The sequence below is a fragment of the Haplochromis burtoni genome, unplaced genomic scaffold (assembly GCF_018398535.1).
Source record: "Haplochromis burtoni strain Fernald_Lab_line unplaced genomic scaffold, NCSU_Asbu1 Contig_77, whole genome shotgun sequence".
In the NCBI taxonomy this organism is placed as follows: Eukaryota; Metazoa; Chordata; class Actinopteri; order Cichliformes; family Cichlidae; genus Haplochromis; species Haplochromis burtoni.
The window spans coordinates 814,972-840,924 of record NW_024582438.1 but is presented as its reverse complement, the minus strand read 5'-3'; the positions used below and the strand labels follow the sequence as shown (position 1 = coordinate 840,924).

At 40.4% G+C, this 25,953-nt stretch overlaps 2 protein-coding genes across 4 annotated transcripts in view; both read right to left on the bottom strand.

Annotated features, from left to right (window-relative positions):
* Positions 1 to 13,825, bottom strand: part of nptna (neuroplastin a) — a 17,495-nt gene extending 3,670 nt beyond the window's left edge. Inside the window, exons 1-5 of one of the 2 annotated variants that reach the window (XM_042221956.1) lie at positions 13,356 to 13,825; positions 5,004 to 5,172; positions 4,826 to 4,920; positions 3,975 to 4,096; positions 1,385 to 1,655 (exon numbers count right to left, since the gene is read on the bottom strand). In XM_042221956.1, the coding sequence (XP_042077890.1) occupies positions 1,385 to 1,655; positions 3,975 to 4,096; positions 4,826 to 4,920; positions 5,004 to 5,172; positions 13,356 to 13,446 (748 nt within the window). In that variant the 5' untranslated portion in view covers positions 13,447 to 13,825. The remainder of the gene's footprint in view (positions 1 to 1,384; positions 1,656 to 3,974; positions 4,097 to 4,825; positions 4,921 to 5,003; positions 5,173 to 13,355) is intronic. The other variant, XM_005929134.3, reaches the window with a different exon arrangement.
* Positions 13,826 to 18,624: 4,799 nt separating this feature from the next.
* LOC102297603 (UDP-glucuronosyltransferase 2C1-like) lies at positions 18,625 to 23,880 on the bottom strand. 2 transcript variants are annotated; one of them, XM_042221955.1, is made up of 3 exons: positions 21,957 to 23,880; positions 20,747 to 20,855; positions 18,625 to 20,579 (listed from the first exon to the last, which is right to left on the bottom strand). In XM_042221955.1, exon 3 carries the CDS (start codon positions 20,561 to 20,563, stop codon positions 18,962 to 18,964), a length of 1,602 nt encoding a protein of 533 aa, XP_042077889.1. In that variant the 5' UTR covers positions 20,564 to 20,579; positions 20,747 to 20,855; positions 21,957 to 23,880; the 3' UTR covers positions 18,625 to 18,961. The 2 variants fall into 2 exon arrangements, with proteins under 2 accessions (XP_042077889.1, XP_042077888.1); XM_042221954.1 differs by lacking the exon at positions 20,747 to 20,855 and having other exon boundaries at positions 21,957 to 23,878.
* Positions 23,881 to 25,953: the final 2,073 nt, after the last annotated feature.

The window sequence follows — 25,953 nt, the reverse complement described above, 5'->3', positions numbered from 1 at the left end:
AATGGCTGCGATGCAGAATGAAAAGTAGCTCATGAGAACACTCACAAAACACAGAGTGTAATTAAACATCACAATAAAATGCACGAGCAACTGAGAACAACAGGCAGAATTCAAACTGGGGGAAAAAAATACTGTAGTCATGCACAGACAAGCAGCGCTCACAAAGAACATCTGTTCACTCAAGGAGATTAGCGAGAAGCAGGTCCATGAATATCAGCCCTGCGGTGATAACTCAGCGCAGCATTTTCAAACAGTGACGAAACACTTCAAATTCCTTAGAGTGCTACATGCCATTTCTCTGCTGCGGTGATTATGTTTATGAGTGTGATGCAAAGACATGGCATAATCATTTCATCAAAACAAATAAAAACCTAAAGTTTGGAACTGAAACGTTTAAAAGTGCTGATTATAATGCGCCGCAGACGGGAGGATGACGAGGCTGAATGCTTATTGAAATTCACGAGGCATGCAAAGTCTCTCACTTACCACAAACACAGTTTACGTTAGGCAATTTGGAAAAAGGGGAGGATGGGAGATATTAAAACAATCTTTTAAAATATATGCAACAAGCGGAGAGAAGAGAAACCAGGTCCGAGAGTTTCAAGTAAAACAATTCACGAAAGCAAGCAATCTGCATCCGTCTTGATTTGCTGCTTAAAGGCTGTACGGATTCTCGAGGGGACTATATCGCTCCCATATTCTGCAATCTATTCTGATAAAATAATAAACCGTACTGAGAAAACGTTCAAGTGCAATGACTGTAGGCGTTAGTGAATACCACCGACAGCTCTTAGGTGTCAGTCATTCCCTCGGTGCTACAGCTAATCAGCAGGTGACAACATCAAAATTCTGTTTGAGAGGAAAAGGTTGCCCAAATACCATTAATGCATAATATATGACGTAGCTAGACTCTCAAATGAAGTGCTCAGCGCTATCAGAAAATTGCAGGATGACATACCCAGGTTTTACAGCTAAATTACGAGCATCATTGTTAAGTTTGCATTAGGGACATTGCATTGAGGACACTACAAGGTCCCTGGAAAGGTATTAATAATTGAAACCGCCCACCTCCTCAACACTGCAGTATCATATTTCTCATGAATATTAAAGGCATGATATTGTCCTGACAAGGTGCAACAGTGTCTGCGTTCTGGGTCAGCCTCGCTGCCTGAATTATTGAATGCGGCACAGCGATGGGCACAGTGTCAGGCAACTCTGCCGGTGCACCTGGGGAAGAAATGCCTTCAAGCTCACACCAGAGCCTTTTCACATGACAGACCCATTAGGTATTTCATTTGTATGCTGAAGGCAACTAATCTATCCCCAGTTATATTTAAACGATGGACTAATAAAACATTCCTAAGCATCATCAGCGGTGACTCACCGTCTTGTAAATCTTCTGGCTTCTTGCGCTTCTCATAAACAACGATGATGATGACCAGGATGATGATCTCAGCCAAAACCCCCAGGAGAGGCCATAAGGGGGCCAAGTGGCTGCGAACCCTCAGCACAGATTTCTCAGTAGTGTGGCCAATCATGTTGGTGGCGTTGCAGACGTACACCCCTGGATCTTCATTAATGTCCAGATTCAGAATGTGGAGCTCTGTGTAGTTGTCTTTGCTGACGATGTAGATGCGTGTTGAGTTTTCAAAGTCCTACGAAGAGGGAATGAAGAGAATCATCCTGGTGATTTGGCAGTGAGAGTTGTTTTTACATGGACAGTTTTTTGTGCCTTAGTTTAGATCATCGAGTATTATAAATTCACCAGACATGTTATTAGGTACACCTGTTCAGCTGCTTATTAACACAAAAGTCTAATAAGCCAATCACATTGCAGCAACTCAGTGCATTTAGGCTTGTAGACATGGTCAAAACGACCTGCTGAAGTTCAAATTGAGTATCAGAACAGAAAAGAAAGGTGATTTAAGCCACTTGCATTTCAGAACCTGCTGATTTACTGGGTTTTCCCACACAACCATCTCTGAATCATCTGAAAAGGATGAGTTGCAGTTGTCTGGGTGACAATGCAGTGTTGATGTCAGAGGTCAGAGAAGAATGCCCAGACTGCTTAGAGTTGATAAAAAGTAACTCAGATAACCACTTTTTACAATCAAGGTATGCAAAAGAGCATCTCTGAACGCACAGCATGTCCAACCTTGAAGCAGATGGACGACAGCAGCAGAAGATCACGTGCTGCTTTTTGTCATCTAAGAACAGGAAACGGAGGCTCCAGTTCGCATGGGCTCACCAAAATTGGATGATAGGGGGTTGAAAAAATGTTGCTTGGTGTGATGAGACTAAATTTCTACCTGAATATTTGGATGGTAGGATTTGGCATAAACAACATTAAGGCTTGGGTCCATGCTGCCCTTTATCAACATTTCAGGCTGTTGTGGTGGTCTATGGTGTGGGGGATATTTTCTTGGCCCAGAGCATCACTGACTCACCACCCACCTACGTGAGTATTGTTGCCGATCCACACAGTGTATGCGTCTTCTGATGGCTCCTTACAGCAGGATAATATACCATGTTATAAAGCTAAGATATTTTCAAACTGGTTTCTTGAACATGTCAATGAGTACACTGTTTCTAAAATGACCTACACATTCACCAGATCTCAATCCAATGGAGCACCTTTGAGATGAGGATTGTTTCAAGCACCTGGTTTTATCTATGCTATCACTGATGGGGACGACAAGGAGTACAGAGAACTGACCCAAGGCTTTGTGGACTGATGCCAGCAGAACTACCTCCAGATCAACACTAGTTAAACCAAGGAGCTGGAGAGTAAAAACAACCATTTTTCTACTTCATTTTGGAGTTCAATAGCATCTTTTAAATAGATTTTTACCAATAAAACTTAGCTTTAACTACAGTGTGGGCCATTTATATGGATACACCGTAATAACATGGGAATGGTTGGTGATATTAAAGTCCTGTTTGTGGCACATTAGTATATGTGAGGGGGCAAACAGTTTGCTAACTGTAGCATGGGAGATGGGTGGTCTCGTAGGGTGTCTTGCATTGAAATCTGCTGCAATGACCCGGTTACTGCGTTCATCAGATATCAACACGATTTCGATTCACTCCTCACGTGTTAACCTCTTCGACATGTCAATGGCTGTGAACAAAGAGAAACTTGTAAATAACTCATGAAAGAATAAAGTTACATTGAAACCAAGCACACCGTTGTTTTTCTTGTGACATTACCAATAAGTTTGATGTGTCATATTGAAAAAACAAAAGTTGTATCCAAGATGGCCGACTTCTAAATGGCCACTATGGTCACCGCCCATCTTGAGGAGTTTGCCCCCTCACATATACTAATGTGCCACAAACAGGACTTTAATATCACCAACCATTCCCATTTTATTACGGTGTATCCATATAAATGCCCCCACCCTGTATATGAATGTAGTTATACTAAAGTAAAAATAAACTGAAAAGAGTATTTTCACTTTTATTTTGAAAGGTTAGCTATTGTTTTTTAATCAACTTTCTATGACCATGGGCTTTTTAAAAAAAACATAAAATCAGACTGAAAAACAACAGTCGTGCCTGAGTGTGATACTTTTCAGGTGAAACTGTTATACCGGTGGGTGTTGTGTTTATATTTATTCTGGATACGTTTTCATTTTTCCATTTATTGTAGATCAATTAAAGAATCGATCTACAATATTTTCCATTTGTTGTTTCTGTTCATCGTAAATGTTCTTGTTGAGCTTTAATATTTAGAGTAAGTCAAACACATAAAATCCTTAGACTGCAGCTGTGGGATTTGTGGACCTCTTAACCTTAAGTGTTCTTAATGGTGACCTTCTGCTTAGGTAGCTAGTCTCAATTACTAGCAGGAGATTTACTTTACCACTGAAACCAGTTGCTGTACATATGAGACTTAGAATCTTTTTAAAATCATAAAATCTAAACATCACAAATGATATCTAAGCAGTATCATTTAAATTCATATGACATACCTTGTCGTTCCTGCGCCAGGACCACACAGGGTGAGGATAACCCACAGACTTACAGTGGAGTATAGCGTGATCGCCCTCGTTCTTATTCTCACTACGTTTGTGGCCTACAATCTCAGGAGCAGCTAAAACACAAAACACATTTGAGAAATTAATTTTTTAAAAATAACAATAATAATATAATTTTTGTTATTTTTCCAAGTTGAAACTGATAGTAATGCTCTCACAGATCGCTGTATTGTTTTTAACCACATTGCACATTTATGAAGTAATCTGAGTAAAAGCTAAAAAACAGTGACATGAGGTAAATCACGCACAGCAGTTTGTTTTCTTTTTTAAGAATAAAGCACTGAAGCGCAAAGCAGGAGTCATTCCAATAGTCTTTTTACACTGCAGAGACGAACACTTGTGTGTATGAAAGTGAACTTCAAACATAAAGCATTACATTTAATCTAGCAAGAGTATTTGAGCCAATGTAACCATAAACTGTGTGCATTACTCAGTATATTATAAAACGGACTGCAATAATAGAAATGCCCCATATAATATCAAGAAAACTGCCCCTGAAATCCAATTTACCTCCATTGCAATGCAACAGCAGAAAAGGCTGACCAGATTTTACATAATCCCTTTCCATCAGACAAACAAGACACCATCTGCTGCCACTGAGCCGGGCACTGGCTTGATGGAGGTGTCAAGGGCACCGGCTGCCCCTGAGCAGCCAGCAGAGCCGTTTGAGATCACAGGTCCTCACATGACAGCGATACAAGTGCTCAAGGCCATTTTTATTGGTGGCATCTCTAATGTGGCCTCAAAATTGCAAAGACGGCTTTAGCTCGCCAGTCAACACCTACATTTAACTTCGATGGTGGCGTTGGCCGAAGGAGTCGTGCTGAAGTTGTAGACACACATGTACACTCCAGCGTCATCTGCTCTTGGTCTTTTCAGCCTGCGGAGCAGAAATACATCTCACGTGAAAGCACGCCAGGCTGCTAAACACCTCTTCCTCTCACACTTGTGAAAAAAGCTGACCTGTACTCAGTGTTCTTGCTTGAGTCACGCGTTTCTGGGATCTCCTCGCCGTTCTTCATCCAGAAGCTTTCCTGGACGGTGCTGTGGGGGCTGGTCAGGTTGCACTGCAGTGTGAGGCTTTCTCCTTCCACTGGAAGCGTGACGTGTTCAGAGGCAGCAATGGACGGCTCTGCAAGAGAAGCGTAGCTCAGCCACAGCAGAAGTAGTGGGTGAAGGCGCGCTGGAAGATGTAGAGTTCAGACACTACAGACGACTAGTCGTTTTTCAATAATGCTCAGGAATAGTTTAAAGTGGGAGGAATTATTCTGGGCATCCCAGCCTGCTAAAGTAAAGGTCCATTCACTTTCTGGGTAGCTGGACATGAAATACACCCATTCGAGCAACTACATTACCAAATATAACTTTACAGAACGAAATGCAGCTTTTGGATTACAGGCTAGCTTTGGAGAAGCACTTGGTTTAATTATAGCAGCTGGATGTGTTTTGTGTGAGGCATGATGATAAGTATACATCTGTTACAATGCAGGTGGATAAAAACAGGTTTCACATTACAGTGACTCCAGAACATTTTTTATGAAGCACACTAATGTTATTTATACCAATTCTTTGCACTTACCACAACTTATTTAGCTTCATGAAAATATCCCTCCACTTAATTTAGAGATTAGATTTATTACCTTAAAATGAACCCCTTACAACAATTAAAATCTGCCTCCTCGTTTGCATCCCGTAGAAATGTAACCTGCCGAAGCTGCTCGCTTCAGTTGGCTTTTAAACAATGAAGATCTTAATTGGAGAGTTAGTATTCTGCTTAATCCTGATTATCTATGTCTTGTTTGCACAGTTAGACACCAGTGAAGCTCTTAATCTTTAGTCATGGCCTAAAACACCGTCTGCAACAAAGCACCTGCAGGTTTGTGCTGGCAGGTACTCAGCCCCCCTCCCAAAAAAAAAAGAAAGAAAAAAAACTGTATGGAGATTTGGCCCCCATTTTGTCCTTTTATAAGGCAGTCTGCTGAAGAAGATACACGTCTCTAGAAAAAGCACTGTGATTCTGGTGAGCAAACAAGAAACTACTGTTAGCGCTAATATGAGTCAGAAATGAGACGTGCTATCACTCTCCAAATAAAACATGGCTGTGATGAAGGTGATACCAAATGCCAAATACCAAGCAGGTTACAACAATGAGAGAAAAACCACAATTATAATGAATAATTCTGGGAAATTAGAAGAAAAGAGGAGAAAAGGGAGGAAAAGAAGGAAAAAACTGGGCTCTGTGAGCTCTATTTAAAGTAAGAGTTGAAATGTGGGATGAGCATTAAAAAAATACTACTCAGCTCTGCTTACTAAAGATAACAAGAAGATGAGAGGATGGTGTTTTTTCCTCATTTCTCAGGTCTGTGGGGGAGGGTGGCACCTACTTAGGAAGCTACTGCTCCTACTGCTGGAGAGGTATGATGGAGGCTGAATCACACAGGAACTGGGGGAGGATTGCTCTACACTGACCACTCACTCTGCAGCACTGTTATAGTGGCCTGAGCACGGATCCAGGTGGTGGCTGGATTTTGGTGGAGGTCATTACGCCGTGGGTCATTGCTGGCTCTGCACTCGTATGTCCCAGAATCGTCTAGTGTGAGATGCGATACCCCCAGCACGCTCACAGCATTGATGCCGTAGGCGGTGCTGATGGACACCCGCCGCTTCCGGGCACCATCCCACAGCTGCCTGAAAGAGTCGGCTCGGTTGATCTCAGAGTACCACCACTGGATTTCGGGGGTGGGGTTACCTACCACGTCACAGTACAGCTCAAAGGTGTCACCTGTGAGCTTAGTCTCAGAAAGAGGTGATTTCACAAAGCCCGCCGGTGCTGGTGGTGGTCGTTTACGGGGGCAGCGTGTCCAGAGGCAAAACAAAAGAGGAGAAACAGGTGCAGGTGAGAAAGTAACAGGTTAAATTAAAACAGGAGCCAGACAAAGGACATGACCAAATGAAAAGAACAGCAACAAATGCAAAATAATGAACAGAACAGACAAATTATGTTAAAATTAGAAATAAATAAATGAATAAATGACAGCTGCTTAACTCCCCAATTAATCTAATCATTTCCTGGTTTATAAAATGTCTAGCCATGTTGATAAATTCAGATTAAAGTTGCAAATATCATCATTTCCCTTCATTAATTAATCTGGCACTCATTAGTTTTTCCCAATTGAAAAGGGACTTGTTATCATCAGAGGATCCTTGAAGCTAGTCTCACCACTTGTAGCCACCTCAAGGCACAACTTTAATTTCAGTAGTCCCAGGGATGAATAAGGACACCAGTCAAATCTGACTAAAGAAAGGTTCCTGGTTTGTAAGTAATTCTTCTACTACCAACTTTGCTGTTACACAATCACCCCACAGATTTCAGTTAAGCATTATTTTTATCCACAGTGCGTTCTGAATCTAAATCAAAGAAGAAAGAAATTGAGATTTTGGGTTCATCATATTCTAACTAGAAAACAACATCAGGAAGTTGGTTTGATCAAGAAGTTGAATCTGTATTACCGTCTCTTTTGCACATATTTCAACAAATCGGTGAAAAATCGAGTTTTTAGTCCAAAAAATTAATGCTGAAAATTTCTCCTGCAAAATTTAGCGGTTGGTGTGAACCGCTACAAAAAACATTTTTGCACAAATCTTACACCAAATTTAAAATAATCCTTTTATACATCTCATCTTGAGTCTGTCAGCTCAAGACATTTTAAATCCTCTCACCTTAAGCCAACTTCACCATGTTCACAACAAGCACCCACTGTATATATACAGTATATATTACACAAAATATGAAAAAACAAATCAGATGCGACCATTCGCTCTCAACCAGAGCCCAGCGCAATGTGATGGCGTCTGATGCAAAGTCACAAATCAGTTCATTGACAAACAGTTTCACCTCTGATGAGCCATCAGTCATCACACTGACAATTTTTGCTCTGGGAAAAAGAGACAACCCCAGATCTGTCTAAACTATTATTGCTGCTATTCCTGGGAAGCTTTAATTCAGTTCTTCTGGGACGGCCCTGCGAGGCTGCTCTCACTTGGTTCTGTGCAATTAATGGCATCATATAAAACTGCGCCTGGCTCGCACAGCGCTCACATCAAGAAGTCCTCCAAACGACCTTGTCATTTTCTTGGCTGTATAATAAAAATATCTCAGTGCTCAGAAAATCGTGTTTATGTAATAATTACAGAATAACAAGGACACTGATACAACAAGCTGCTTATAATTTGACTGGATTGAAATGTCTCCCTTTTAAATGTAAATGCTTTTAATCATGGAGGTGGAAGTTATAAGCACGGTCTATAGGCTCTGCAGAGAGACAAGAGATTTATAGAAGCCTCAGCTCTGGGTCTCTGGGGAGTGTGTGGGCACATGGTGATAGACCCCCTGCGTTTCCATAGAAGCACTCTACGGCAACAAAGTAGGAAGAAGAGACAGCCAACCAGATGAGACAGACCATCACCTGGTTTCTGTGTCAAGCTGCTGACATCACAAGACTCTGCTGCACAGCCTGCAACGGGTTCCTGAAGACCAGACAATATACAGTGTGCACATAAAGATTCCTTCATACATGCAAGCCAGCAAATAACATGACTGAAACCTAAAGCCAGCCCCTCAGCTCTTATCGCAGAAATGCTGAGAGACAGACCCTGTCAACTCCGACAGAGTAGACATGTTAAAAGTGCTGAGCCAGTAGCCACGTCCTCGCACACCACTGTACAGCACATGTCCGAATGACGCCACTCGCGTCAGGAGGATTTCGGTTTAGTTTTGTGTGCGTCTAATGTGTGGGATGGTTTTTTTCCATTAGTGAATAATAAGCTAGCTTAATATCTTAAATTAAACATGATGTCCACAGATAAAGTTCTCACACAGCACTTCAAAGTTTGAATGCAACTTAAGGTCACATTCCTGGTGCAACTCAGCGAGAACGTTCATGACTGACACGGGCCCGGGATTTCGAGGGGTGGAAAACTATGCTACTCCAGCTGGATTTCAAAATGTGCTTCTTTTCACATGAGCTGGGCGAGGACAGCTCACCAAACTGTGGAGAATTGTAATGTTTGTCCTTTTCATTAAGGTCTAAATTATCTACACAGTCCCTATTTGAGCCACAAATCAAAGCTCCTTCTGTTAGCAATGAATCTGTTTTTACTCACAGTGAGATGTGTTTCCTGTACTGCTGTCACAAAGACTGAGGTTCACTTTTATTTTTTCACCTCCTTTATCCCCTCCAATTAATTTTTTCTTTAATTTGTTACTTTCCACAGTTACTGCGCTTGTTGCTGCTGCGCTATTTCCATCGCTTAGGGAACGCCACTGATGAATGCCAGGGAAAATAAAATTGCTATCGTCTTCTCATTTTTTAGTGATTTTCCTGGGAGATTTTGTATCTGGTGCAAGACAGAATTACATCATAAACCTTTGATGATGGGAGGCAACCAATCTAAAAACAAATGGTGCTAAACTCAACAGCCATAACATTGTGCAAAGAACATTTAGTTCATATTGACATGTTAAAGGAAATAATTTGCCTATTTCACACTTAAACGTATAAAAACCCAATACAACATCGTAAAATTGTACTTGTTGTAGCAAATCACATCACATTTATTATCAAGAGATCTATTCATATACGCTATATCAGCGTGACAGTCCAAAAATCTGTTATCGCCATCTAACGTTTTCATTGTCTGTGTTCCCAATTTGCTTCTAAATTCTTTCTGAATTTTAATGTGCATAAAGCACCTGTGTGTGTGTGTCTTTTGTTCTCTCAATGAAATAATTGTTTGGTCTTTAGATGTCGTTTTATATGCTTTTTCTGGTAAGATCTGTGCATTATTGGTCCTTGTATTTTTTATATTTTTGCACTTTTGCACTTTTTGACTCGTGTTTTTTTTGTTGTTGTTGTTGCTGTTATTTTTAAAACCTTTAGCCTTTCAGTTTGGTTTCAGTTCAAGTTCAGGTGTTTATTTTTATTCTTTGCAGCAGTTTTAGTTTCCTCTGTTTTTCCCCATCTGTTCCTCTTTCTTGTCTTTCTACTAGCATTTGTTCCACTGTTTGTTATTCTTGTTAGCCGCTGCATTTACCCTTTGTCTTCTGAGCTGTTCCCTCTTTTGCTTTGAAGGTTACCTTTCTGCCGTTCCTCGCTCTAGTTTTACTTTCAGCTTGCAATAAACTGTGTTGATTAGGTTAAGCTGTGTCTCGTTCCTCACCTGTTTCCACCTGCCCATCAGTCCAGTATATAAATAGTCCTAACTTTCTTTTGTCCTTTATCAGAGTGTTTGTTCCTGTCCAGATCCACACTATCACACTGTGTGCCAATTTCAGTTTTATTATTCAAACTGCAAATCCAAGAGCACAAACTGACAGCAGACGACCTCGAATCGTCTGACGAATCCAATTTAAATGAGTCTAAAATGAAGAAATTCTGGCCACAGTCCCAGTTTATGTTCCAACACATACTGAAGAAAACAGCAATTACATTCATTCACATGCAGGACGGCATTAACTGCACAGTGAAAATGGTTCTAATATATACGTCTTAAATGTTTTGATATAGTTTAATAAACATTTCGAAGCACTGAAATGCAACATAAGGGAGCTGATGTGTTATAGTAACAATAATTACACTTACATGCAATCAGATTAAACTGAATTTGACAACTGTGTTGTTCAAGCATGTTAATGTTTTATATGCATCGTGGGGCTTCAGAAAACGGCACTACTTCTCTTACATTTCCCTGTAGGGATTGCCTTTGATGTTAGATATAGCAGAAATGCACATTAGAGATGAAACAATGCATCCATCCAATAATTATCAGAAAAAAAGAATAAATGTGGGCAATTGTGGTTAGTCGTGATCAGTAATGGTTTCTGTCATTTACCAGTCAAAAATACAAACCGTTCACTGGTTCCAACCTTTTAATTGCAGGATTTAGCTTTTTTCTCTCTCCTGTGTGCTCCTCAGCTGCTCGGGGTTTAAATTTTCATGAGAAACATGTCAGCATCGTCTTATGTTTCGGAAAACTGTGATGAGATTTGTTCCCCGCTTTTTCCCTTCTTCGTCCATATGTTGACCAAATAATCTTTTAGCCAAGTGAGAGTAATAATCAATGGATTGCTGGGCAATGAAAACAAGTGATATTTAATATCCCCGGCAATTATCCTGCTTTATATGCTTTTGTTAATTTGCTCTATTATAATACAATACATTGTTACATCTTTTAGTTTTACATGTTTAAATCGTTTCCTTAAACACAATCATTTTCAGTCTCTGGAAACATCTACAAATGTAATGCAAATTATTTGTAATTTGGCCAATTCATCAGGTACTGAAACAATAAAATCTACAACTCAAACTGAAATAGCTCACAAAATATCATTTTTTAGCTTCTGAAAATAAAACATTACTTTGTTTCTCAGACTGTTTAAACAGTCTGTTATGTTAACTTCACTTTAGACTCATACGTCCACAGAGAGTAGGGCTGGGAATCACAAGATACGATCTTGATACATTGGGAAAAGAATCATTTATTTCATCTCTGCACTGTTGTGTTACAGATTACTATTGCATTAAATACCAATTCAATTAACTGGCAGTCTGATTTTTCCCCCATGTGAGTCAGTTTCTTCTCCTTCTTCACTTCATTTAAAACATTAGCTCAAAGAGAAATGAAGAAGTGAGTCTGGTAAATCAAACTGGATTGATATCTATTTAGAGCAGGGGTGTCGAACTCCAGGCCTCAGTGTCCTGCAGGGTTTAGATAACACCCTGGGTCAACACATCTGATTCTAATGATCAGTTCATTACCAGGCTTCTGGAGAACTTTAGGACATGTTGAGGAGGTCATTTAGCCATTTAAATCAGCTGTGTTGGATCAAAGACACATCTAAAACCTGCAGGACACCAGCCCTCGAGGCCTGGAGTTCGACACCTGTGATTTAGAGCATCTGTATGCTGTGGAAAAAAATTGAAATTTGGTGTCAGAGGGGGGATAACGCATCTCGACAGGAAGCAACATGATATACTGTTGTATTAATCTTTTGAGATATAGCTTCACATATAAGCAGCCAAATGGATTCTGGGACGTGACTGGCAGCAGTGTTTGTTAATATTCTGTGTGACCGCAATCTGAAGAAAGGAAGAAGAAAAAGAAGAAGAGAGAAAACTACAATATTTGAAAGGCAATAAAGAAGATTGATCTCTACCTCCTCCTGTCGGATGTAAAGCCAGTATTTCTAATCAGAAGTCTGAGCTTTGTCAGCTCTGATTGGAGAAGAGATGTTATGAGTGGGCGCACAGTATAGGAGGAGATGTGTAATGCAATCCTACACATGGACCACTCCGGGGAAGGCCGGAGCTCAATCCATTCTCACTCGTCCGCACACAGAGCTCGCAAAGGAATGCAAGAAGCACTGCACGCTTACAGTATACACAAACAGATAGTGGGCTGAGAGGGGGGTTACACAGCCCTAATCAGTTTGGGGGGGGATGAGGTTTACGAGCCGAGGGTGAATTGGGCAAGTGGAGCTGCGCTGGGAAATCAATGCCATTCTGCAGTGCAGCACGTCTCAGCAAAGAGTTAACAGATTCACTGTTGCAAGAGGACATTAAAGCCATAGTTCCCAGTGCAGCATCTCTGCTCTAAAAATAGGAACATGCAGCAAAATGGACTGATGCTATTTACAGAGCTGCGCTTCTAAGGTCCTACATAATTACACAGGCCTACATGTTACAAGGACCTGCATTGATGCATACAATTATTTCACTCTGTAGCAGAGGATTTTATTTTTTCTGAATTCCTGATCCCTATCCTGCCATTTCTGAGCAGACCCACGCGTGACAGCATGTTGACTGGACATGTGAGAGAGTGTTTGTGTGCTGGCATCACAGGTTTTAAACTTCAGTGTGGCACGATCCTACCCGTGGACAGAACTTGTCCTTGCTGCCTGAATCGCTCATGTATCAGCTCAGTATTCAGCTCCACACTTCAAAGGACATTTTAGGGACACTGCACAGGCCTCCTTATGGCTCACTACAGCAGTACAGATTGTAGCCCATTAATGATTTATTAACCCTTCTTTTCTAACGCTGGGCCAACAAGACGCCAATCGATCCGCTCTGATGTGTGTTTCTGTCAGAAACAGAGGATTATCTAATGAGGCTGGAGGAATCTTGCAGTAATTCATTTAAAGTAACATTTTTTTTTAATGCATCAAAGTCAGCCAATGCCAGTGCCTCCCTTAAAACCGCATTCTCACCATGATGTGTAACACGCTGCGTTTTTCTATAGGGAGAGCTTTCCTACCGTTCTGAGATGACACGGACTGCAGCATCAGAGCTCCAAATATCGCCACCGAGAAGATCATGACTGCAGCTCTGCGTTTGCCAGGTATCATCTTCGGACACGGTGGACGGAAAATGCCGGTAGGAGAGCGCTAAGGTGACCTGCGCCGGTTATGATGGAGCGGGCTGGTTCGCCGAGGCTCGCACCTCCAGATACTCCCCAGTCGTGTCACGTACTGAGTCAAGCGTCGCTAGGTAGACGAGCGTGAGCCCACAGAGGTGCAGCTGGCTACCTGTGCCGCTCTGCTGACAACCCGGTGCAGATACCGAACCACCTTTTTTTCCTTTTTTTTTTCTTAACCACCCGTTACATCTTTAATCCCGCGAGATCTTGGAGGAGCGCAGAGACAAGACGGTGCGTCCAATGGCAAAAGTGAAGCACAAATCGATTTTGTTGAAATAAGATAATAACCATGCTATTTATATGTATATTGCTAGACCTGTTTTGTACGAAGCCCCTTAAGAATTAGAATATAGTTGCGATTGTTTCTTTCTTGTAGTCAAATTAAGCCGTTGTCGCCTACAGTGTCTGCAAACCAATCAGAAGCGAGTGTTTCTTTGACACTTCATCCTTCAGTAGCTACTCGCTGAGCAGCCGTGTCCTGTGTCAAGCAGGTTCTCACTCGGGCTGACTAAGCCTTGAACCCAACAGCACCTGTGGCTTTACGCAAACTTTTAATCCAATTTCTCTTTGAGCAAATATAGGTTAATGGCAGGCTGACACCTACAGCACAGAAGCACAAGTCACTTGGTCTTCTACATCATGAATGTGGGGCAAAGAGTATGGTGTCTTTTGCCTGCAGAACTGCGTTAATTGTGCTATGGGTTCAATGAGGTGCTGGAAACATTATTTTTGATCCACGCTGACATGACAGCATCACACAGTTGCTGCAGATTTGTCACCTGTACATCCATGATGCCAATGTTCCGTAGCACTACACCTCAAAGGTGCTCTGTTGGATTGAGATCTTGTGACTGTGGACGCCATGTGAGTACAGTTAACTCATTTTCATGTTCAAGAAACCAGTTCAAGGGGATCTGAGCTTCGTGACATGGTGTGTTATCTTACTGGAAGCATCCATTAGAAAATGAGTATTCTGTGGTTTTAAAGGGATGGACAAAGGGATGCAAATACGTCACTTTACCACCAGCAACCGCCTGAACAACTGATACAAGTCAAGAAGAATGAATGCGTTTATGTTGTTAACACTCAATTCTGTCTCTACCAGACCAGGCATTATTGTAGTATCAGTTTCCTGTTTTCAGCTGACAGGAGTGGCATTTGGTGTGGTCCTCTGCTGTTGTAGTCCATCTTCCTTCTCCGTTCTGATGCTCAGTTTGAACTCCAGCAGGTTGTCCTGATCGTGCCTAGATGCACTGAGATGCTGCCATTTGATTGGCTGATCACATATTTGCATTAATGTGAGATTGAACCAGTGTATTGAACAACGTATTAACCAAGAGTTTGTACTCATATCACCATACTTGCATCGTTTGCATAATTATATGTAAGTGAAAAAAAGCATCTACATATCAAATAAAAAGAAACAATTCAATTCAGCTTTATTTATATCGCAACCAATGACAACAACTGTTGCCAACACTCTATATTGTAAATTAAAGATTTGTTTCACCACTTCTTCAGTCAGTAATTAAATTCCTGTATTAATAAAAGAGAAAAGTAAAACCTTAGAGTTATTTCAGCAGCTTTTCTTTGTGATAATCACCTTTGGTATTCATGAGGTATGCCTGTTTAGATCAGTACATTTCTTTTTGAATTCATATCTGTCATTTTGCCTTCATCGGCATTTCAGTGTGGGATGAGGGGACAGGAAAAATGGTGCACAGTCCCACATAAAGTGGGTCATCTGGACTCCCAGATATCACAGATGGATAACAGATTTAAAAACCTGAATATATAGGTCAAGAAATACAAGGAATGCACTAGCACAAAATCAGTTTATATCCAGGTTTTCTCAGCCTGCTGTATAAAACTGCTGAGCTGGTTCAGTTGGTTCTGACTTTTAAAAAATGGACGATTTCTCACAGTGACTTTAAAAAAGGGTTCGTTGTTGGGGCATAAGTGGCAGGATCATCAGTCAGAAAGCCTGAGTATGAAAATAGTGTGACTCATTTTGGCCAGTAAGTGAAGAGATGACCCAAAAGCAGCATGCAAAGGTAGGCAAAATACAAAACCCAGATAACAGAAAGTTCACAGGAACAGCAGCAAATATACAGGAGGGAAAGTAAACAGACAAAAGTGAGGGCAAAGGCAGGTGTTTATATAAACACATAGGCACGGACAACTATCCTTAGACTACACTGATTAACGCGAACACCTAAAAAACAACTATAAATTCAAAACAAGAACCAAAACTTATGCAACCCTGGAACCTGTAAGACTGCAACAGTACAATTTGTCAGTCAACTGAGCTGAATACACAGCACTCTCCACCATCACCATCAAAATACCAAAACAGAAGACATCTGTTAAAATAATAATGTTCCATTCCTCCAGTAAAGTTTCAGACATCTGGAGAATCACTGCAGAGAGACAGTGATGCTGTTCTGGTGGTCCAACACTTTGCTTAAGCTGTTTTCAAGCATGCACTGAAACGCTGAATATTAATAGACATCCCTAAACAGAGGTGCATGTGAGAATGTAATAATTGTAATATATATTGGACAGGACATCTGGAGTGTTACCTTACCCCATCAGACGTTAGTATAATATACTAAACACGATACTGTTTCTCATTTTCTTTCATCCTTATAACATGATGTAATCAGTTGTTTGGACTCTTGTTATTATTTACTATGCAATAAGAACACTTCCTATCAGTCAAGACTAGCAGGAAAATCTAATGTTAATCAGTATAATGTCATTTTGAGCTGAAACTGTATTTTCAGAAATTACTGTTTTGCAAAAGAAAGTTACTACTTGCCTCGAGTGATTCTTCTCTTTTCTTTTTATTAAAAAAGGCAAATTTGTGCTCGTTCATCATCATAACTACTGGTATTCCCACATTCAGTGCCCGACACGCTTATGGGTGTATTTAACCACTATTTTTGTTATGCATTATCAAAGTCCGCTTTCATTCACGGTGAATGCGGGGGTGGCGCTGACAATGTCAGTATTTTTTGGGGAAGCCGCAGAAGATAAGAAGTATGCAGTAAAAAAGATGATCCACTGTTTCTTGATACAATAATTATCACCATTCTTTTTACATTAGGGAATGTCTTGTCAATTTTCTAATATGCTTAAGTGATTGAAAATTTTTATTTATATTTTTAAGAAAAAAAATCACTTTTTTGTGGAGCTGGAAACTAGATAGAGAAAATGTGACAATCCCCCACACTCAGACCAGGATTTGTTGTTGTTTATCAATGGGCTGAAACCGAGCAACAGAATGGGGATAAAAGGTGATTTAAGTGACTTTGAATGTGGCGTGATTGTTGATACCAGATTAGCTGGTCTGAGTATTTCAGAAACTGCTGAACTGGATTTTCCCAGAGTTATAGAGAACGGTCAAAAAAAGAGAAAATATCCACATCAACACATCATTGGTGTTTAGGAGTACTACACGCAGGTGCATCACAGCAAAAGAGGTAAACAAATGGGCACACATATATGACATTTAATCAAGTTTCCCTGTGGCTTTCTGTGAAGGGATGATTTGCAAAAAACAACCCGAAAGGCTGAAAAATAAAGCAATAGCTGAATTGCAAGAAAACCTTCCGTTGCATTTAGGAATGGCTCGAAGCTCATTTCCTCCCTTTTGTAACAACGCAGTATGGGGTCACTGAACTGGACCCTGTTATACAATCACTGGTCTTTGTCAGTTCCTTTTTCTTCAGTTATTTGTCAAACAATGTGACTCATGTGCAGCTAATTGTACTAACAGACCGTACAAATGTGCTCCAGTTTTTGTGAATGAAATTTCAGCTGCAGTAATTAGCAGGCATCTGTGAATGTACAATACAAATCTGAGTGGTTGTTAACTTTCAGTGAGAGGTGAGTAATAGTTAAGCAAATACATAACGTAGTTTGAGTCCTGTGTCAGACTGGCAATCTCTCCAAGGTGTACCCTGCCTCTCGCCCCAAGGTAGCAAGGATAGGCTCCAGCCTCCCTGCGACCCTGATCGGGAGAAAGCGGAAGAGAACGGATGGATAAACTGATTATGTAGTTTGCACCTCACAGTGCTAAGAGGACATCTGCTTTCATTTAAGTGTAGACTAGGAGAAAATAAATGTCTCACCATTTTCTCTTCTCTGCACCGGATTCCCTTTGCGCTGAGTGATATCCAAGACAGAGTGTTTTTCCCTGTGAGGAAGAGACCCTGTGGATTTGTATATATTAGACCTCTGGACACGCTATTCACAATTCCTTTAGTGGTCACTTTGAAATTTGCTTCACTGTAATTAACCCACTGCTACTGAATCTGTCCCTCATCCCGAGTCCACCTGGAAATTCACTGACTATGAGAGCCACAAACAAAAAAAGTAAGACATGACGTCTGTTGCCAATGTGCAGTAGCATGCACACAGGACATGCAATTACATCTGTTTGCTGACTGTGAGCGTTTTTAAATCATTTTTGTCTTCATAAAGCCCACAGATCTGACAAACCGAGTAAATAAATAGTAAATGAACTGGTAGAGTGCTTTTCTACTCTATTTGAACACTCAAAGCAGTTTATATAAGCCTCATTCACACACATAGTCCTAAAAACTGTTTTTGTTTTTGTTTTTGAATGTGTAAATGCTTTTTGTCTAACCTTCACATACATTCACTGTCTGAAAAAACGCATCAGGTGAAACTCTGAGTTCAGTATCTTGCCTAAGGATACTTTGGCATGCAGACTGGAGCAGCCAGGGATTGAGCAACCAACCTTCTGTAGCAGATGACCTGCTCTACTTCCTGAGCCCAGGGGCTATCATTAAAATCCTGCAGAATCCATTTTCTTCATTTTTCAAACACAAAAGGACATAAATTGAATTTCTTACAAATTTTTACAGAATGGCACATCTACTAATGCAGGACTGGACTGAGCCATTATAAATAAAAATCAGCTTAACTTCACTGTCAGGAAAACAGTACGGGACAGATAGGTGCAGTGTGTCTTGTATTGCCATCTAGTGCCTGGTCAGTAAATGGCTTAAGAGCAGTACACATCACTGACATAATTCTTTAAAAATGTAAGCAGGAAACAATGAAAATACAAGAGAAATTATTAAATAGAAAATACTAGAATCATCTTTATTCACAAAGCACTTTTCAAAAAACAATTTGGTGAAAAACAAGGTGGAGCTTGCCCAGCTTTAGAGTGATTCACTTCTAGAGTTGATCCATGTGTGGATTGGTTGATTTTTTTTTTTTTAATGATTCTTCACCATTCAAAGATATCATAGCTTCACAAATAAAAACCTCGACTGAAATCAGAAACATTCAGGGTTATGCTCTTGATTTTCTCAAGATAAATATGGCAAAGTAAAATGCTTTCAGGTAATTAGCACATGGCTGGTGCAGAGAAAGTTTTTCAGATTGGATCGCTTTTGTTTTTCTGATCACTCACGTTTAACTTTTTTTCCAGAAAAGATCATTCTCCACACTAGCCTTAGACATGACACACAAATGAGCATCATAAGCAAAACGACGGTCAACAAAAAAGCAATGACATCAAGAGACTTGTACACAAACCACGACATTTTGTACGACTGTGTCTGCAGATGACGGGTCCCTTTATGTCTTATAACATATTCTATCCAAAACACTGCCTGATCCAGAGGTTTCATGGGCTGATCTCTGTGCAGCCTGGAGAGCATCTGCATGTTTTCCCTGTAAGTGGAATTGTAAAGAGCTGTCATCAGTGCCTCTGCAAAGCTATCTCTTTTGAGCATAGCGATATCCACAATCACAGCTCCTCCTTTTGCTTTGATCCTGGAGAGATTATCGGGCTGATCAAAGAATAAGGGCAGTCCAACTATAGGCACCCCGTGGTAAATTGCTTCCTGAACTCCATTGGTGCCTCCATGGGTCACGAACGCTCTAGTTTTGGGATGTCCTAAGAGATCATTTTGTGGCAGCCAGTTAACTAGTAACGTGTTGTTTCCCAGGTTGGTTGGCCTTTGTCCTATATACCTCCATATAACCTTCTGAGGAAGTCGGGCAAAGGCTGCAGCAATTTCCTCAGTAACATGTTGAGGAAGCTTTGCAACTAAAGTCCCGAGGGTCATCACAATGACTCCGTGGTCTCCAGAGCTCTGGACAAATGTCTCCAGGTCATCAGGAAGCGCTTTTGAGGGTTTACATTGAAATCCACCCATGTAGACAATATTTGGCAATGTTGGACGTGGGAATTCAAAGACAAAATCATTTCTCATAAGCCATATATCAGCGTCCAGGAAAAACGTTGAGTAATCCACATCAGGCCCAAAGTACTTCATAACAACCGGTTTGTAGTTTGTTTCTGCCATGTGAAACAATGTGTACATGCCAATAATGTAACTCAACATATTCTTTATTCTCTCAGAGAAGGTCATCTTATCTGTTAACTCTGTTCCAGTAAAAGGAATGTATGCCAGAGGTGAGGGAGCAATAAGGAAGTGAGCCTCGCCTTGAATGGTCCATCTTACATTGAAAACCAGAGGAAGCTGAAGTCGACGTGCCAGCATGGCCCCGCAACCGATGCCAGGGTCAGTCAAAAGCACATCGTATTTAGCAGCATGTAAAGACTGCATCAGCTCTTTGTCTTCAAACATCTGAACGATTGTTTCTCTCATCCCTTTGTGAAACTGAGTGAACTGTTCTACAACCACATTCCGGATCTGAATTTGAGTCCAGATGTGGGACCAAGAGGACGTAGGTTTTCCCTGAAGCCGGATTTCCAGCTGTTGAAACAAATATGTTTCAAAGTTTTCCTCAAATCCACTAGAGTAGGGAAGTGTGACAGAGGTATAGAGTGGAGATTTCTCACTGATGTACCAGCTATCAGATGGCCGAATGACAGTGATCTCATGACCTTTGGCATGCAGTTCCTCTATGAGCACTTTCATGTTTATCCAATGGCTTCCATCCAGTGGGAACACCAGAATTTTGCCCCCAAATGAACCGGGTGGTTGAAATGAGAGTAGCGTAAAGAGGATCAAAGGTAAATAAAGCATCTTCATGACGTCCCTCAGATACCTTAAAAATACACAAAAACAAGTCGGTAACACAGTACTGCCTGATCATTTTTGTATAATTTGATATTTCCACTTGATATCTTGACTATATATGTCTACTCCACTGCAATAAAGAGACAAATAGTGTTTACTTCATTGCAATATTTGAAACCCAAAGTTTCTTTTTACCTATCAGAGATTATAGAAGCATGCTGTGCCCTATTGGGGCTCCCTGTCGTGTTTCTGATGTTTAAGAGCTGTGTGGGGATTCCTCTACTAATCTTCTCACAGGGATTCACTGAAATAATTTATGTAGATCAGAAGAGTTCAAATTATTTAGTACTTCATAAAACTCAAACGTCCTCTAAAAGACTAAAGAAACATGGCAAATATGGCAAAAATAAACATATGTGTATTGTCTTTTTTTGTTTTTGCTTTTTTATTTATTGTTGGAGCACCCAAACCTTAGAAATCTATGGATTAAGATATTTTGTTGTATTTAAAGCAGTTTTTAAAAAGCAGCTCAGTTTAAACTCATAAAACAGGGCTTCTTATACCTCACTGCATCAGTACTAACAGTATTATAACATTAGACATTAAAAGATTTTTTATGTAGGCATTTTAACTTTGGATACTTTGAATATATTTGCTGATAGTCTTTGTGTTCTGTGAGAAGCTGGACACATATGTCCATGTTATGGACCAAGCCAGGGTTTGGGAAACTCTGTGCTTTGGGGATGTGCAGCTCAGACGGGCAGCTGGGCATTAACTGGTCATTCCCCACAGCTGGACCCACAGCTTCCATGCGGGGATGTGCCACACAACCAGCGCTGGACTGCTAGTCCACATTCCCACTCCCTTACAGTGAAAAATAAAAAAAAACTTTTATACCAGCCTGGGTCTTCATAATTCTCAGAGATTAAAAAAAATAAAGAAAGGGATCCAGACACAAAACTCAAATCAAACAGTATAATTGTAATTATCCACACCCACGCTCAATTTCACAAATAAAATATTGCACCAGCCTCACTCTTCATAGCCACACGAGGGGAAAAAATTGAAAACATTCTAGAAATTTAAACTGTAATAATTGAATTAAGTTCTAATGAAAAACCGGCTCTGCGTCATTTTGGTCCACAGCCTATATATAATACAACTCCAACTGCAGTTTTTTTTTGCGAAAGACCACACTGTTTAATAAAATCAAATCCAACAAAGCTAGCTAAATCTGCCTTTAAGATCACAATCTAGGCGTACCACTCCATAATATCTAATTATAGACGTTTAATCATCCAAAATTAAAATAGTTAGACTCACATTTTTATCATAAAGTGTTTTATCACAAAGTGCGGGATGTTTCTCCAAACATATTTACATTTTAAGCTATAGTAATACTTACCTAAATGCTTCGAGCCGTGAACCCCAGGTTCAAGTTCGCTATCACGGTTATGCAATGTTTGGTGCTGTGTTAAATCCACCTTTTACACGGTGTACTGATTTGTGTTATACAAGGTGTGTGTACTGGGCTTTGAACTACTACTGCCAGAGTTCATGTTAGCTTGTAAACAGCACAGATGCATGTTTTCTGCCATCTAGTGTCCAATCAGTGCATTACTCTGTACTGCTTGATTGTTTACCTAGGCCAGAGCATTAAACTGCATGGGTGCATGCAAAAAAGTGTTTCCACAGCCTAAAATTACCAGAAACGATTATCTCTATGAGATCAGTTAGAAATGTGCTTATTAATGCAGTCATATTATGTTGAGATGGTTTATAGGTGTATAGAAGTAAAAGTTCTGAATGTTTAAACAGCAGCTGTAACTCATATCAATGGAATAACTTGGTTTATATGCACTTATAACTTAGTCCTGCTTCTGAGTTCTGTATTTTAGGTCCTGATCCTTCCTGGCTCACACACGGCATTATGACAGAATGAAAACAGCCAAATGCTCCAAACTGGACAGTGCTTCGTAGTGATAATGGTGATGACCCAAAGCAAACTGCAAGAGTTTCCCAAAGGCAAAGAAATGGGATATTCTCCAGTGACCACGTCAGTCACCTGATCAAAGCTCTTGAGCTTAAATCGGGTGTTTTTCCACTATTAAATACAAGACTGAATGCAGAAACACCCATAAACAAGCAGCAACTGTAAGTGGCTGCAGAGCATCTCACTGGAAATGCTAACATGTCACTATAGCAACTCAGAACGATAATCAGTAGTTTGTATAGATTCTGACTATGAATGTCTGACATCATTGGTGCACACTCCTAATGAGAAGACATGATGTCCTGGGTGATCTCTTTCCATATCTAGACCAGGGAAGCACTTAGATCCTGCACAGGCTGACATGCAACTCGGTGGACCAAAATGTAAGGTCCCAGAGGTGCTCTATAGGTTTTAACGTAGGGTCCGGTCTATGGTTCAGTTTCTTATTCCTCCAGGAAATGCCTGCAGACTCTCACCACATGAGGCCAAGCATTGTTGTGCATCAGGAGGAACCCAGCACCCACTCCACCAGCATAGTAGTGAATGGCAGCCATAGCGCAGTTGGCTAGCCTGTAGAGGTCTGTCCCTCCCTACGTTATTATATGCCTTCAATGTAACAATGTTAAAGGCAGCAAAACATTCTTTTTCACATGCGTCTGTCACATATGCACAGGGTGAACTTGCTCTCATCTGTGAAAAGCGCAGGGTGCCAATGCTGAACCTTTAATTCTATGACAAATTCCAATCTGGTTCCACGGTGCTGAGCCGTGAGCACGGTCCCACTTGAGGATGCCAGGCCCTTGTGAAGTCACTGTCTGATTGCTTGGTCAGAGACACTCACACCAGTGTCCTGCTGCTGGAAGTCATTTTGTAAGGCTCTGGCAGTCCTTATCCTGTCCTTGGTGGCTGATGGGTTACGGACCTTCCACAGCTGTGCCCAGCTCTCCAAGTGTAACTGCTTGTCTCCCGGAATCTCCTCCATGCTCTTGAGACTTTGCTGGAAGACAGAACAAACTCCAGTGGCACATATGCCATACTGGAGGAGTGGGACTACCTGTGAAACCTCTGTAGGGTCCAGGTATCGCCTTGTGCTACCAGTAGTGACCCTGACCCTATAGTTAAATGCAAAAGTAGTGAAAAAACAGTCTAGAAATATGAGGAGGAAAAAATGTCACTGGCCTCCACCTGTAAAACCATTCACGTCTTGTCATTTGTCTCACTGATGCCCCTCTAGTGCACCATTGTTATTTTCATTAACACCAAACATTGTTATCATCCAGCATTGGCTATTTTAACTGATATCAGCTTATCAGCCAATGAGATAACATTTACAATAAGTAGTGGTTTATCAACGGTGTCACATAAGTTACACTAGCTACATGTTTAAAGACAGTGTGATGATATTCAAGACCTAGAAGACTTTACTAAAATATATTTACTTTCACTGAAGATTTATATGTTTTTTAGGAAATAAAGGAGGGAATAAATAACGACAAAAACAAAAGAAATAAAAATATATGGGCCAAACTGTTGACACAGTGACTATAGGCTCAAAATTTGTTAATCGGTTCTTTTACTCTGTTTGACACAGGACAGATACAGAAAATCTTTACCACTTCATTCGACAATACGTTTTAAGTATTGGCTTTTGTGCATTTCTATACTTTGTTTTGTCATATTGTTGTTCTTTTATTTAACTATTCTACATTAAACTATGTAGTCGTCTTTTCTCTTATATTATCTTATCTTGTAGAAGCCAGGCAACACTCATAAGACCACAGGCTTGAGTATGTCAATTAGTTTGTGGTCTTTTCATGATTCACAGTTTTGCTTTGCGTGACAGTTAATATGTGCTGTTGTGCCACAAACATTCACAATTCCCAAACAGCTGATGTAGCTACATGTCTGACTGGTATTATACACTGACTAATTATACATCTGACTGATAAATAGTATCAATACATGTATATGCATATCAGGACAAAATTATTACCCCCCATGAAATTTAAAGTTTTTGTCAAAATTGACCTGTGCTTTTTTTTTTAACAGCGCAAGAGACTGTCAACATAGCACTTCCTGAACATACTATTTTTCATTAGACTGCACAAATTATTTCTGTTTGAACACAATAACAGTATTAATTCAGAAAAACAAAATTGACCAGGGTCAATATTATTATTCTCCTGAGAAACTGACCGTTTTATTTAGCCATGGTACAAACCACTGCTGTACGATGATGTGTTTTAACTTTGTGATGCTCAAAACTTGAAAGATTTAGATAAATTTAGATAAACGAAAGTAAAACTGGTGAAACATGTGTCTAAAGGCCCCAAACCAACTGCTAAGATTCTAGTAAATACCTTAGCTGAGCCTGCAATTGTAATTCAGTTCAATTCAATTTTATTTATACAGCACCAAATCAGAACATCAGTTACCTCAAGGTGCTTTATATTGTAAAGTAGACCCTACAATAATACATACACAGAAAAACCCAACAGTCAAACGATCCCCTGTGAGCAAGCACTTTGGCGATAGTGGGAAGGAAAAACTCCCTTTTAACAGGAAGAAACCTCCAGCAGAACCAGGCTCAGGGAGGGGCAGCCATCTGCTGCCACTAGTTGGGATATGAGAAGGAAGACAATTGTAGTCTTAAAGAAGAAAATAACTAAATCAATGCTCAGGAATAGACCCCAAGGTTTCAGACCAAGAAAAACTCTGCTTTTGCAAAACAGACACCTTCATGCTAGACTGGAGTATTCCCAGGACAACCTGGAGAAAGATTATACTGGCAGTGTGCCTAAAACTAGAGCTCTTTGGCCAAAGAGATGTTGCTTATGTTTACAGAATAAAGTGAGAGGCCTACAACCCAAAGAACATCATCCCCAGGGTAAACACGGTGGTGGGAGTATTATACTATGGGGAGACTTCAGTGCATCAAGAACTGGAAATCTTATCAAAGCAGAAGCAATAATTAAGAAAGAATGGTGTGTGAAGATTTTTATTTTAAAAAACCTCAAACAGGAAAATTGTGTCTGTGTCATCACTTTACCTTCCAACACAACAACGACCTTGAGCATAGGTCGTTCCTGGTGAAGAACTACCTACAGAAGACCAAAGTGAACGTTGCTGACTGGCCCACACAAAGCCCTGAATTGTATCCCACTGAAAATCTGTGGGGTGAACTGAAGACCAGAGTCCCTGCCAGACAGAAGACCATCACATCTGAAGGAGCTTGAGAGATTTGCCAAAAAAGAATTGATTGCTCAAGATTTGCTTGTGGGACTTGGTGAAAACTACAACAAATGCCTCCAGGCTGTTATCCAGCAAAAAGGATACACAACTGACTGTTGGCAATAGGGAAGCTAATAATTTTGACCATGGTAGTTTCGTTTTTTCCTAAATAATTTTG

What these genes read in the sequence shown, in the direction of transcription:
- LOC102297603 (XM_042221955.1), bottom strand. Translation starts at nt 20,563, where the DNA reads ATGAAGATGCTTTATTTACCTTTGATCCTCTTTACGCTACTCTCATTT.